This window comes from Kogia breviceps, chromosome 3 (assembly GCF_026419965.1).
Source record: "Kogia breviceps isolate mKogBre1 chromosome 3, mKogBre1 haplotype 1, whole genome shotgun sequence".
Lineage (NCBI taxonomy): Eukaryota > Metazoa > Chordata > Mammalia > Artiodactyla > Physeteridae > Kogia > Kogia breviceps.
In genome coordinates, this window is record NC_081312.1 from 162,587,161 (window position 1) to 162,602,468 (window position 15,308).

The 15,308-nt window shown below is 40.7% G+C and overlaps 2 protein-coding genes across 2 annotated transcripts in view; one reads left to right on the forward strand and one right to left on the reverse strand.

Annotated features, from left to right (window-relative positions):
• AKR1E2 (aldo-keto reductase family 1 member E2) overlaps nucleotides 1–15,308 on the forward strand; it is a 50,469-nt gene that overhangs the window by 21,429 nt on the left and 13,732 nt on the right.
• AKR1C4 (aldo-keto reductase family 1 member C4) overlaps nucleotides 547–15,308 on the reverse strand; it is a 14,933-nt gene continuing 171 nt past the window's right edge. Inside the window, exons 2-9 of the mRNA XM_067030220.1 lie at nucleotides 12,926–13,093; nucleotides 11,958–12,074; nucleotides 10,701–10,778; nucleotides 9,842–9,964; nucleotides 7,179–7,288; nucleotides 6,086–6,251; nucleotides 3,238–3,320; nucleotides 547–692 (exon numbers count right to left, since the gene is read on the reverse strand). Of these exons, the coding sequence (XP_066886321.1) occupies nucleotides 650–692; nucleotides 3,238–3,320; nucleotides 6,086–6,251; nucleotides 7,179–7,288; nucleotides 9,842–9,964; nucleotides 10,701–10,778; nucleotides 11,958–12,074; nucleotides 12,926–13,093 (888 nt within the window). The 3' untranslated portion in view covers nucleotides 547–649. The remainder of the gene's footprint in view (nucleotides 693–3,237; nucleotides 3,321–6,085; nucleotides 6,252–7,178; nucleotides 7,289–9,841; nucleotides 9,965–10,700; nucleotides 10,779–11,957; nucleotides 12,075–12,925; nucleotides 13,094–15,308) is intronic.

Consider the following 15,308-nt stretch of genomic DNA (forward strand, 5'->3'; position numbering starts at 1 on the left):
AGGTAGTCCTGGAAGACTGGCCAGAGCATCAAGCAGAATCCAATCTGCTGTCTCTGTGTTGGGACTGAAAGCAATCAAGTCTGTGCACACGCTCTTGAAGAATGGAGTCTTGGTTTCTTACAGCCCTCTGGTAAGCCCCACTGGTTTTCAAACCAGCCAAGGGGGCTCGTCTTCCCAGGGCCATCCTCAGACCTGGGGTGCCTAATATGGGTCTTGCACCCCTCGCTCTTTAAGGCGTATCCCTGAGCCTGTTTATACTCCTCTGGGTCACCTGCTAGGGGTGTGGGTCCTGAATGGATTGCTTCTCCCGCCCACCTACTAGGTTCTGTGAGGTTCTTTCTTGATAGCTTGGGTTGTAGAGAGCCATTCTGCTACTCTTCAAGTTGTTTGCAGTGAGAGTTACTCTATATGTAGTGGTAGTTTTGATGTCTTCATGGAGGAAGGTGAGTTCAAGGTCCTCCGACTCTGCCTTTTGATCCCCCTCCCGAGTATCCTTACTTTGAAATCTTTATTATTTCACACACACCAAAACACGCAAGAAGCCTTAAACTAGAGACACAGATTTTAATTAGCTCCAATGATTATAGCAATTCTCTCCACACCCCTAGAATCAATAAATTCTGATACAGCCATGGCGGATCACTCATAATCAATATTCTTCAGAATATGGATACTCAGGGTGATCAGCAATGCTGAAAGAGAAGGAGGGATGTTAATTTTATTAACTCTGTCTCACACTTGTCAAGGAGAGTGTTCCTCTGTGGATGCAGTTAGGATGCTCTAAAACTCTAAATTTACCACCAACTCATTTACAACATACATATATGCAGGCTCCCGGTCCGTATGTCAACTGCATCTTCATATCCAGTTCCCACGTTCACATGCAACATAAAAGCCACAGTGATATCTACCTTGGTTGGAATTACAGTTTCTAAGAAGGTCTAAGAACTATAGATGAAATGCTAAGGTCACTTCAGCCCCAGGTGGAACATTTGGCCCTGGATGATGACAATAATCACAGTAAGAATTTTGCTGATCTTTTTCACACATCCATCCAACACATAAATATGGAGCACTCCCCATAATAGAGGGTGCTCTGTTCAAAAACTTCTAATCTCTTGAGATATCATGTACACATAAGTAACTATACCGATAAAAAAGGATTACTATTTTCTTAATTTATAATGTATTAAAACACTGGTTATCAAGGAATTAGTATTACTGCTGTTTTCCTTTTTTTCCATGTTTATACTTTTCTTTCTAAGTTTGTCTTTTTCAATTCATTGCATTAAAGAGTGCATTCTGAGCAATTCCATGTGCCGGGAGCCATGCTGTTGACCTAAGTCCACAAATATGAGTAAGTCTAGGCATTCACAGCCTAATAAGGAGAACACAGAAGTATACTTCAAAGATTTGAGTACAGAAAAGTAACTTTCCACCTTTTTTTCATTTATAATATCCTTTCTCAGAATCATGATATAGCTTTACAAACAAGAGAAAGAGTTTTGACATCTTTCATTTGAAACTAGATCTTTATCAATAATTTGTATTCCCTTCTCTCTAAATTCCCTTCCAAATTTCTCTGTTTGATTAGTCTTCTTTCTCTTCAGTCCTGATACCCTCCTGCAGTAATTGAACATGGAATTCTATGTTTGTGAATTAAGTCAAAGTCAAGGAGGTAGGGGCTCCCCAGGGGGTGGACTCCTGATGGACAAAGGCAACACTGAGATAAGTCTTAAATCAAGAAACCAGAGAGACCCACACGGCCTTATCTGGATGTATCCTGCTAAGGACACAGCAGTCACTCACTGGAGGGTCAGTTAAGTTCACGATCTAATTGTAATTCAGTTTGGTGAGATTACAAGGATGAGGAAATGGAGTTGTAATAGGGAAAAAGGTCCAATGAAGAGATAAATTAGGAAGAAATGGATGATGTCTTGGGAAAGAAATGCACATTAGGGAGAAAAGCCACCAGACATTTAGGGGAGGGGCTGGAAGCACGCCCCACTGTGCCTTCACAGCACCAACACACATTGGCCTTTATGGGCTCCTCCTCCATAAAAATATTAACATGACATTTTACAATTGTGTTAGGATAAAAATGAATGTATCCAGGCTGGATTCACTGTTACATAGTCATTACTAATACAAATCATTTTCCCCTGATTTTAAAAAAAATAAAGGTGAAACATTTTCCTAGGTCCCTAAAAGAATAGTGGGCTGTGTGTATATGTCCCTGCCACTCTCTCACATCATCACCGCTTACCCTTCCCCCCCCCCATATCCTCAAGTCCATGCTCTAGTAGGTCTGTGTTCAAATGTAAATTAGATAGCTAGTGGGAAGCTGCCGCATAGCACAGGGAGTTCACCTCTGTGCTTTGTGACAGAGGTGGGATAGGGTGTGATAGAGGGGTGGGATAGGGAGGGTGATGCAAGAGGGAAGAGATATGGGAACATATGTATATGTATAACTGATTCACTTTGTTGTAAAGGAGAAACTAACACACTATTGTAAAACAGTTATACTCAAAGATGTTAAAAAAAAAAAAGAATAGTGGGCTATAGGCACTGTGCCTTCTGTATCTAATGGGTACATCAGTCCTGAGAGGAAGTACACCAGGCACAGAGATAAGGCGCACAAAGTAGTGAATTCACCACAATGTGAACTTTGGTGATTTTACTTATGAGTTGTCCTGGGCCCTGCTCACATTTCTGTTAGGTCAGAGACTGAGCCCTGGAAGAAACCTCTGGTCTGAGGTCTACAGGAAGCCCTGGTTTACTCCTACACTGGAAATCAGGCCTGCCTTCCTGGTTAGGGAAGCTCAGTTTCTCTGCTGACCTACATGCTACAGAAAACAATGTGTGTGGACCTCCCTCCCACCCCACCCCCATCCCACACATCTAGGTCATCACAGAGCACTGAGCTGATCTCCCTGTGCTATACAGCAGGTTCCCACTAGCTGTCTGTTTTACACGTGGTAGTGTATATATGTCCTTCGAAATCTCCCAATTCACCCCACCCCTCCACCCCCCACGCCCGTGTCCACAAGTCCGTTCTCCACATCTGCGTCTCTCTTCCTACCCTGCAAATAGGTTCATCTGTAAGGGGATATATGTATACATATAGCTGATTCACTTCTTTGTACAGCAGAAACTAAGGCAACGTTGTGAAGCAATTATACTCCAATTAAAAAAAGAAAGAAAACAATGTGTGTGAAATAGATACAAGTAACTTACAAGAGTAAATCATAGTATCGTACATTACTGTTGAGGCCATCAATTGCTTTCATGTCTTCTGGAGTCAGTTCAAAATCGAGAACCTGGAAGGAAGGGAAGAATCACATTAACCTCTCCCCCAAGGAGTTGGCCTCCCCCTGGGAACTGGAGGACTTTCCAGCTGGATGGAGGCAAGAAGAGAGTACAGGGAAGGCTTGCCTGTCCTCAGCTTCCAAGTGAACCAGCCTGGGAACCCTTCTGCGGGGTTCTCCACCTCTCTTTCCCACTCCCTCTCCTTTGCTGCTCCATTTCACACACACACACACACACACACACACACAGCTTGCAAGGCATCAATCCCAAATCTTTCTAAGTGAATTACTTGTGACAGAAAACAAACAAACAAAACATCTCCTTTTTCCAAACAAAGGGGCAGTTGGACAACCTGGACAAAATACTCGTACTTGACCAAACGTTACAATGATTTTTCCTTCCCAGCACCCCTGAGTATGACACAGCTTTGAGCTTAAGCAAGTATTGGAAGGAGGACCCCCCACCGTGAAAACCTATCCGAGAAGCCCATATCAAACTTACTCATTCTCTATGAATAAATCAAACAAAAAAGGTTATGTAAATGCCTTTGTAGAGAAAGTTATGAAATGTATTTAAAATATTAAAGAACACCTAAATAATCAGAAATTCACATCATAGTCATGGAATGGAAATCTCAATCTTGAAAAGAAATCAGTTTTCTCTAAAGTGATCTAGTGTTTCAATGCAACGTGAAGCAAAGACTTAAAGAGTTTTTTCTTTTGTAGAAGTTGGTAGAGTGTTACTAAATTTTATATAAAAGAACAGCTAGTCAAGAGCAGCCAAGACATCCTTAAAGAAGAGAAATGTACTGTTCTTTAAAGCAAGACTTATTTTCCACTACAGTAAGACAGTGCAGCAAAGTAGATAGCTAACTAGAAGAAAGAGGCCAGAAATGTACTTATGGACACTTGATACATGACAGAGTTGACAATGAAAATCTGTGGGAAAATATGGACATTTAGGTTTCTGTTTAAGTATTTGTATATATATCCATTTTCATGTCATATTAGAAAATCAGTTCCAGATGTATTACAGGGCTAAATTTGAATGGAAAGACAAAAACAAGTTTTCAGGGTAATATTTCCCTGCCCCTTGAATTGGCCTGACCTGTAACTTGCACTGGACAATGAAATTTGCCAGAAGAAGTGGCAAGTCAGTTCTGAGCCTAGACATGACAAGGATTTTTTTTTTTTTTCCCACTCATTGCCTTGGTATCACACCACTGTGCTGAGATGAAGACCAGGTTAGTGGCCACAGTCTAGCCGACTACACATGAAAAACCATATGGGGAAGAAGGCTGGCTCCTCTGACAACAGCCAAATCCACCTGCTAAAGCAGCACTGCCTAGCTGCTCTGCATTTGACTGCAAAGACATGAGAGGGCCCAGCCAAAGAGAGAACAGCTTAGCTGAGTGCTGGCTAATTGTCATACCACAGAATCTTGAGATGCATAAATGATTTCTGCATTAAACCCCTTAATGGGGGGGAGTTTGCTGTACAGCTATGGCTAACAGTATAATAATCGTCTCATATATATAAATCAAAAGACAGACAACTGGGCTTCCCTGGTGGCGCAGTGGTTGAGAGTCCGCCTGCCGATGCAGGGGACACGGGTTCGTGCCCCGGTCCGGGAAGATCCCACATGCCGCGGAGCAGCTGGGCCCGTGAGCCATGGCCGCTGAGCCTGCGCGTCCGGAGCCTGTGCTCCGCAACGGGAGAGGCCATAACAGTGAGAGGCCCGCGTACCCCCCCCCCCAGAAAAAAGACAGACAACCTAATAAAAATGGACAAAGTCTTGAACAGGAACTTCACAAAGGCAGAAACTCAGGGAGATTAGAAGTATGAAAATGAAACTACGTTACTATTCAGAGGAATGCAAAATAAAACCATGATGTCATGGAGGTTGAAGATCACTGCTTTAATCTGTGTGCTCCCCAAATTCGTATGTTGGAAAACTCACTTCTACTGTAATGATTTTAGAAAGTGGGACCTTGGGCTTCCCTGGTGGCGCAATGGTTGAGAATCCGCCTGCCGATGCAGGGGTCACGGGTTCGTGCCCCGGTCCGGGAAGATCCCACATGCCGCGGAGCAGCTGGTCCCGTGAGCCATGGCCGCTGAGCCTGCGTGTCCGGAGCCTGTGCTCCGCAACGGGAGAGGCCACGACAGTGAGAGGCCCGCATACCACAAAAAAAAAAGTGGGACCTTGGAGTGGTGATTAGGTCATAACGGTGAAGGCTTCATGAATGAGATTTAAATAATATCATATATCATATAAGAGACTCTGAGAGCTCCGTTGCCCCCCACTACATTAAGATACAAGGAGAAGCCTGTGACCTGGAAGAGGGACCACACGGGCACCCTGATCTCAAACCTCCAGCTTTCAGAACAGTGAGAAACAAATTTCAGTTGTTTCTAAGCCACCCAATCTTGGTATTTTGTTATAGCAGCCCAACTGTCTAAGAAAATCTCAATTCAATTTCATCAACTGAGAATAAAGAAAATAAGATATCACTTGCAGGGTGACAGAATAAATTGCAGATGTAATGCTGGAACTAAAATCTCCATTTTCTGTCCAATCTTAATCCTATCCAGCCATGCCACCTCTCCTGTTGCCACAGTAGGAGGAGAAAACCATTAGGAATATACATAAGGCATACATGCACGATAAATAACAGGTAACTCATCTTGGCCCAAAGATAGTCTTGAGAGCTGGACAAAGAATGACTCTCATGAAGGATATTATTTAGACCCCCTATGCCCACAGCCCCACTCATCACCTTCATGTTCTCTTTGATCCGCTTCTTATTGTAACTCTTAGCCAGGACCACAACCCCACGTTGCATCTGGTAGCGAAGGGCAATCAGCGCTGGGGTTTGCTTGTGCTTTTTTGCAATGGCACAAAGAACTGGGTCCTCCAAGAGAACTGGATAGCTTGAGTTCACCCTGGAAGGAAATTCAGAAATGCTGAAGATCTGAGATTGAGTATTCTGTTTGCTAGGAGTCTTCCCAAACAGACCAAGTAGGTCCACTCCAGACCACTGCTTCTCAAAATGTGGTCCATGGACCAACAGCATCAGTATCACCTGGGACCTTGTTAGAAATGCAAATTCCATGGCTTAACTGCAGACAAACTGAATCAGAAACTCAATTGTGGCACCTGGCGATCTGTGTTTACAAAGCTCTCCAGGTCATTTGGATGCATGATTGAGTTGAGATCAATGCTTCCACAATCATGGTTTTTTTCTGTTTTACATCTCAGTGGCTGTTTGTATTCTCCAGTCACAGCCCCAAAGTAAGTACAAGAGCATGAAAGGAGAAAGAGAAGGAAAAGACTGGGATATTTTTTTGTTTAATTTTCTCAGGTATTGATAAAAATTGAGTAGTCTCAAAATAAGAACTATTCATTTCATCATTACTTACAGTGTACAATACTTCTACAGATGTTTACAAAAATGGTTCAAATTGTAATTTTTTTGGATCATGATAGACCTGGGAGTTATATGTTATTATCCTGATTTTATTCATAAGGTAAGTGAAGCTTGGAGAGTCTATTACTAGTAATGTGTTCCTTAGGTAAAAAAAAAGTAAATCATGACTTAAGCTTATGTCTTAGGTCTCAACCGGGGAATTATATATAGATTTTAATACAGACACGTGTTATTGATCAATCTACAACAGGACACATATAATATAAGAAAACTGGCTGGGTGATGGGAAGACAAAAGAGAAGGATTCCTTCCATCCCTCCCCTCTCTCCCCCAAGCAAGTTGAGAGTTATCTCCAGAGCATTGAGTACAGTATGACTAAAAATATTTCATCAAAAACTGAATTTTAGGTAAACTCTCCATAGTCTTCATTAGGGTTCATTACCAATCTTTTAATCGTTGGGATCCCAGAGCACCATAGGCAACAAGAACAATATCGTTTGACTTGCAGAAGTCCAACAGTTTGCTCTGATTGAGATAAGGATGACATTCCACCTGTAGAAGGTCAACATAGAAGACTTTCAGATTATATGAAATGGTAATGTAAATATGACAGAAATGTTAGAAGTTAAAAAAATCTAAAGAAAATAACTGTGTAACATTAAATTTAAACTGGAAGTATCAACGTCAAGTAATGATTTTTTTTAAAAATACATTTTATATCTCTGTCCCTGAAAAGGTAAAAAATCATGACATTCCTGAGAACAAGCAACTCTAGGGACCAGATCTCAATTACTAAATACACTACCAGGAGACATGCCTAATTCCAGATCTGAGACAGGAAAACAACTGTTTGAGTCTTGGACATCAAATTTTGCAAAGAATTTGCTCCAAGACTCATGAAGAAATGTCTGAAGCACTAAAAGAACCAGTTTGATGGGATCCCACTGGTGACATTTGGGTAGATTTGAGCATCAAAAGGATTAATGAATAAAAGCAAATGTAACACTGAGAGTAAATAAAAATCCCTGAGTCCCAAGTGATGAGAGAGAGAGAAAGAACAAAAACATTTGCCTCCACTGCTGGTAATTATTACAATAAATCCTTTCTCAGAAACTGAGAATTAAGGGGAAGGAGTTAAGTTTTTACCCTGTCTTATAGGAATAAGGTATTTTATGACAGAATTTTATTTTTGCAATAAAATGTCAGGTATGAAGATCAAAAGGAGTATTTAAGTTGAAAATATTGAAAAACATCCCAATGAAATAACTAATTCAGGTGAAAGTCGTTGATGGATTCTCAACCATTATGTGAAAATTTGGGGAGAATCTAACTTCCCCAGATGACTAGGTAATTTCAACAGGGAAAATACACATTTTCAAACAAAAAATCTAGCTACCACTAGCTTTACCAGGAGAACAAAAGTATCATCATTCACAGTGGGACAACCTGTCATCACGTGCTTCCTACTGGGGTGCATTTGAAGGGCACAGCATGCAAAGGACATGTTCTTGTCAAAATGTTTAACCTTAAGGTAGTAAGGAGTTCAGATCTATCTACTCATTTACGTGAATTGAGAATAGAGAAACAAATTAACTAACATCACAAGATGATAGTCTGATAAATCTATTATATTTGTTAAAAACCTGTCTGGATATCATGGTTAAAAAAAATGATTGAGTGACCACCATTCTAGGTTAAAAGAGCTTGAGAAACATGTCTCAAAGTGACATGTGAATTACAATGAGATTCAAGTCAACAAAATATTACATACATAAATATATATACATGTATATATATATACATCTGGCAATGTGGCAAAATGTGAAAAATTTGGCATACAAGAGGGAAAATGGATGTCCTCTATCATACCCTTAACTTTGCTAATATCTGAAAATTTTCACAATGAAAACCTGGAGGCAAAATTAATGCTAAAATCACATTAATTTTTAAACTTTTATAATTGAAAATATTGATGCTGTATATAGATGTATATAAATCTTGAATTTTACAAGCTACTTTTTCTGTAGAAGACTCTTACTCCTTGACTTCAGGTTGTACTTGTGGACATTACATTATATGAAATACAACAGTCACAGAAAAACAAATATTAGTATCTAAACTGGTCAAACTCATAGAATTAAAGAGTAGAGTGATGGTTGTCAGGGTCTGGGAGCAAGGAGAAATCGGAAGTTTCTAAACATGGGTGTGAAGTCTATTACCCAAGATGAATAAATTCTAGAGATCTGCTGTACGGCGTTGTCCCTGCAGTTAACAATATTTTATTGCATTGTATTGCATAGTATTGTATACTTAAAATTTAAGAGGATGAATCTCTTATTAAGTTTTCTCACCACAGAAAAGTAAAAATACAACAAAAAATATATGAGCACAGGATCAAACAGAGAAAAAATGTGTTTAAACATTTAATTTTAAGGTAGAAATCAATGAGAGAACCATACCAAGACCAAGTAAATCACAAGGTCTGCTCTAATTCCTGAGTGACTATTTCATCTACTGTTAGTATCACCATATGACGTTAACTTCACCCTCTAACCTGGATGACTTTCATAGTCTCCAGCAAATTTTTCTGTGCTATGCTTCCTGTTGAAGATCTCTAAAAGCAGAGACACTAAGACTAAGGACTCAGGCATCTGAACCCACACAAGCTCTTAAAACCTCAATGAGATCTCATTTTCACTTTTTATTTGCTTCTCATTCCGTGTTTTTATGGCCTTCCTACCTGTACACAGTTCCTTCCAAGGCACTTTCACCATCCAATTTCTGGTCATCCTTTATAGCTCAGGGAAATGCCACCTTCCTCTAAGTTCTGGGTAACTATTCTAACCCTCCTTTATCTCCTTTACCTTCCCTAAATTCCTACCCACAATTTATCAGGAAGCCCTCCCCATCTTTTCCACCAAGACTTTATCACACAGATACCATTCTGGGTTCTATTCACACCCTTCCAGACAGAGGCTCTGCTCTCTAGCATTTTCTGTCCCAGAAAGGTAGGATGAATAGGAGGGGAAGACAAATAGACATCTGGCTCTACTGCAGGAAGGAGGTTATGAAGAGCAGAAAGGAGAGGAGGCAGAGGCTGCTCACCTGGTTGCAGACGGGCTTGTACTTGAGCCCCGGCTTGTTCAGGATCTTCTCCAGCTGTTTGTGGTTAAAGTTGGACACCCCGATGGACTTGGCCAGTCCTGCGTCCTTACACTTCTCCAGGGCCTGGGAAGGAAGCAGTGGTGAACATGATTTGCAAAGGGCTATAGAGCAAGAATAAATGCTGAAAAAATGCTAACAGGGTCACCTGTCAAGAATTAGCATGGATTATCAAGAAGAAAAAAGGGGAAGAAGGTTGTGACACAAGAATAAGAATTACGGGACTTCCCTGGTGGCGCAGTGCTTAAGAATCCTCCTGCCAATGCAGGGGACATGGGTTTAAGCCCTGGTCCGGGAAGATCGCACATGCTGCGGAGCCACTAAGCCCGTGTGCCACAACTACTGAGCCTGCGCTCTACTGCGAGAGGCACAGAGGCTGCGAGCCACAACTACTGAAGCCCACGTGCCTAGAGCCCATGCTCCGCAACAAGAGAAGCCACCACAGTGAGAAGCCTGCGCACCGCAGTGAAGACCAAACGCAGCCATAAATAAATAAATTAAATTTATTAAATAAATAGATAAATAAATAAGAATTACTGTCTCCTCCTTAGAAAAACCCAGAAGAAGATACATCACACTGAAGGAAAGAGATGCTTATCTTCATTGTCCCAAATTCTTCTCCGTTCCTCTCTGTGAACATTTCAGCAATGATTTCGTCCACACCACCCCAGCATAACAGCACTGTAAAGTTCATGAACTGCTGAATCTGATGGTCCACAGCCCATTCTCACAGGTGGAAGAAATGAAGGGGGTTCCCCCTCTCCTGGCTTCCTCCCCTGGGCTCTCTCCTCCACGGACTCACCTCCCACGTGCGACAGAGATCCACTGTGTCAAATATCATTTTTCCATTTTCATCTTTGGGAAAAAGTTCCTCCCCTGGCTAGAATAGAATAGAAACAGTCATTTTAAAGATGTCACTAAATAATTTCCCCACACTTAACCAGGCTGCCAGGCACATCTAGGACCAGGACACTAAACATCCATGAGGTAGGTGTAGCAACATTCTAGATCTCTTAAACTTACTATACGTTTTGATAAACAGGATTTCCCTAGGTCCCAAAGAGGACTCAGAGTGACTTATGTAAAGAATGGCAATAAGTTACATGGCTTTATTTCCAGAAAAAAAGTGCAATCTTGACTTAAGGCTGACAATCAGATATCCTTTTCCCTCTGAACATCTGATAGCCCTAGGGCAGGCACATGAATCAGCAAGGCTCTTTTTAGGTTACTATGGAATGTGGAAGATCCTGACATGCTCTCAAATGTTAATGACCATGAGCCTTGAACTGATCAAGGTTAGTTGGCCACCGAAGGAAAAAGTTGAGGTAAAAATAAAGCAAACCAAGAGTACTACAAATTTAAGGGATAGAAAAAAAAAATAGGAGACATTTCTGAAGAGTACTGCAAATCCTTAAATCTATCCATGGCTGGGACTTCCCGTCTACATAGTCCAATAAACTCTTTTGCATAGGGTAGCTTGAGTAGATTTCTGTAACTTCAAATCAAGAGTTCTACATAATGCAGTTCTTAATGGCTAAGTGCAGTCTACAAAACTCATTGTGAAGACAGCCAATGGTGTAGGCAAGGTCTCCCAAGTCCCTATAAAGTCTGCTAGGTTTAGACCCACCCAGAGAGAGCACCACCAACTCCAGTCAATTTGAAAGGGTGAAAGAGGAGATAAACTTATCATGTTCAAGTGTAAGGCAGCTTCATTGCTCACCACTGCTGCACCAAACTGTGTGTTCATGAAATCCCCAAGAGGCTCGGGACCCTGTGTTGAACGCGTCTATTTCTGAACGCGTCTATTTTTATTTCCTCAAGTTTTTGAGGCAGAGGATATGAGATTGTTCAACTCTTTTCTCTTGGAGGCATGAAAAGGAAATTAAGGATTCAAAGAAACCCAGTAAAAAGATAATCAGAAATTATGATTTTGGGAATTCTACTCTAGTGTAATCATCCCTACATCTTACTAAGAAAAATCTGAATTCAACCATCCATACAAGTTGATAGATATTCTCACACAAGAAATAAAATAGATGTGATCACACAAATCGCAAACCTTCAGAGCCGCTGGAAAATGAATAATATAGAGATCAACATAATCCAGTTGAAGATTTTTCAGTGACTTTTCCAAGGCTGGTTGAACAAACTCTGGTCGAAGAAAAGTGGACCAAAGCTGCAGAGGTTAAAGAATGGGAGCTATGTTAAATTAATGCCTTAGGTAATGTTGTTTTTCTTCTTTCACCTAAAAATTAGACATTTTTCCTGATTAGAAACTGATGACCACAGAGGAAAACCACTCTGTTTCTTTTTCAGTTCCATTTTTGATCTAACCAACCCTAGTAAACTTTATTATTTGATTGATTTTATCATCAGTACATCATTCACAATAAAAAGAAATGATCCAAGAAATAAAAAGTATTATCAAGTAATTACCATACTCATCATCTGAATTATGTTTGATAGAGTTTAAAAGCAGTTCACAAACTTAATCTAATTCTATCAAAGAATCAATCCTCTCAGGAATTAGTACCTGTTTGTTTACATAACTATAGGAAAAGTGCTTTGAACATATTAATATGAGCAGAACATAATTCAAGACACTTTTGCTAGATCTTGTGTAATATACAAACTGCCTCTCCTATTGCTCTGTCTCACTGATGGATGTAAGAACTGAGATTTAGAATTGGAAGAAATTTTAGAAAGTCCCCTAGATGATAAGGAAAGCTATAATCTGATCACAGTTCTGTCTGATTCATTAGCCCATATGAAATCACACAGCTCTGGTCTAGGCTCAGAGAAGTAAAGTGACTTTACTTTAAAATTAAATTTGAACACAGCAATGATGAGAAAGCCATCATCACTCTCATTTTCTTTTTGGATACCAGATTTAATATACAAATATGTGTGAAAAACGTTGTACCAACAAGTACAGTTCACCAAACATCTACTGGTCCTATTATATAATTGTCACCTGTGCACAATCACGTTGCACACATGTGCACACTCACACAACACACACAGCACCTTTGAAGTGTAGAATATGTCTTCTCTCTTCACAGTGCCATCTGCAATCTTGCTGCGAATGGCCTGTCCAACCTGCTCTTCATTTTGGTACAAATAAGCACAGTCAATATGGCGGAACCCAACATCAATAGCAAATTTGGTGACCTCGAGAGCTTCACTCTTAGGAACCTACATAAGCAATAAAGGTAGTAGTTGGATATCCACAGGATTAAGAGATTGCTAAGACACAAGCTTTGATCGTCCCAAGAATCAACTTTTCTTCATGCCTTTGGTTAGTTCTGCATGTGTGGTGATGAACCCATAACAGTTTCCCTGAATGTTCCTGGTAAGTAATTAAAGTTGGACATCCAGGAAGTCCTTCAATCCCAGGCAATCACTGGTTCATCACTGGCATTAGAGGTCCCCAAGACCACCTCCAGTTTCAGTGATTTGCTGGCAGAACTCATAAGACTGAGCATAAAGTTGTAGTCATGGATATGATTTATACAGTGAGATATTTTAAGCAAAGTCAACAAAGGTATAAGGTTCATGGTACAAAGCATCAAGAAACAAGGTGAATGCTTCTAAGAGTCCTCTGTCTACCAGTGTAGCCACACAGAATACACCAAATAAAAACCATATCTATTCAAGGTGTACAAAGTGATGTTTTCATATAAGTATCTATTGTGAAATGATTTACCACAATCAAGCTAGTTAACAGATCCATCACCTCACATAGCTAACTTTTGGGTGTGGTGAGAACCCTTAAGATCTACTTTCTTAGCAAATCTCAAGAATATAACCCATTATTATTAACTATAGTCACCATGTACATTAGGTCTCAAGAACTTATTCATCTTATAACTGAAGGTTTGTACCCTTTGACCAACATCTTTACATTTTTCCCAACCATGTCCCCAGCTTCTGGTCACCATGCCTCTATGCTTCTATGAGTTTGATTTTTCTGCTTCTGTGAGTTTGATTTTTTAAGATTCTACCCATAAAGAGATATGCAGTATTTGTCTTTCTATGTCTGTCTTATCTCACTTAGCTTAATGTTCTCTGGGTTCATCCATGTTGTTGCAAATGGAGGGATAACTTCTTTCATAAGGCTGAATAATATTCCGTTTCTTTTTATGTGATTCAGAATCTTTTCTTTTTCAAGGAGGTAGATACTTGGTCTAACTGCCCTTTGTTGGGTCTAGTCCTGGTTTTCCTTAAATGTACGGGCATTCGGAGATGTACCCAGGAATGAACCAGTGAGCTTCAGGAATAGCCTGGACCCTTTCCTCCCCTCATCCCACTTTGCGCTGCAAATTAAACATGCCCTGAGGCTTCCCTCGAGGCGTAGTGGTTAAGAATCCACCTGCCAACGCAGGGGACCAGGGTTGGAGCCCTGATCCAGGAAGTTCCCACATGCCGCGGAACAACTAAGCCTATTTATCACAACTACTGAACCTGTGCTCTAGAGCCCGTGGGCCACAACTACTGAAGCCTGAATGCCACAACTAATGCAGCCAGCGCGTCTAGGGCCCATGCTCTGCAACAAGAGAAGCCACCACTTGCCACAACTAGAGAAAGCCCATGCGAAGCAAAGAAGACCCAATGCAGCCAAAAATTAATTAATTAATTATAAATAAATAAATAAATAAATAAACATGTCCTGTCTTCAGTCTCCAAAGTGTCTGAATATTTCCTTCTGCTTTATAGATGAAGAAGACGAGACTCAAAGTTTAAGGACCAGTTCTTTGTCATACAAATATATATTCCAAAGACAAGATGTACAGCAAACTTTCTGGCTTCCAGTCTAGCAAATTGTCCATTTTGCCCCTCTTACACCCAAGCACTGAAGATTATAGTTTAATAAAAAATATATTACAAAAAAACAAGAATTGAAACCTTGCCCTATAAGACTGTAGCTTATCCCCTCAAGTGATATTAAATATTCCATTCGAATAACTTTCCAAGCAGAAACAGAAAAACAAGGCAAAACACGGGCGAAGCATTTCTCGCCTGGCACCTAGCAGGCACAACACAGTAGAAGAGCAATTCTCTCCCATTATTTTTCATTCACCTCATCTTCAGGACCTTTTACCTCAAATACTTCTTTTCGGAAAGAGGAAAGAGTTCTTGAATGAATGAAACATACAGAGAAACCACACCATTGCAATCAGCCCCAAAGCAAAGCAGCTGACAGTCAGTGTTCTTGATGGCTGAGTTTCACCTCTTCTGCCAAACTGGGAAAGAGACAGACACTGGAGGGAAACCCAGAATAATCGGTAGGTGACCACAGCTTCAGACCCCTATGCCGAGGGAAGACTGAATGCTTTCTCCTCTTTCATAGGGGTTGGTTCCAGCCTGGTTAGTAGAACCAAGTGACCCTCCCAGAGTCGCACAGGAACTC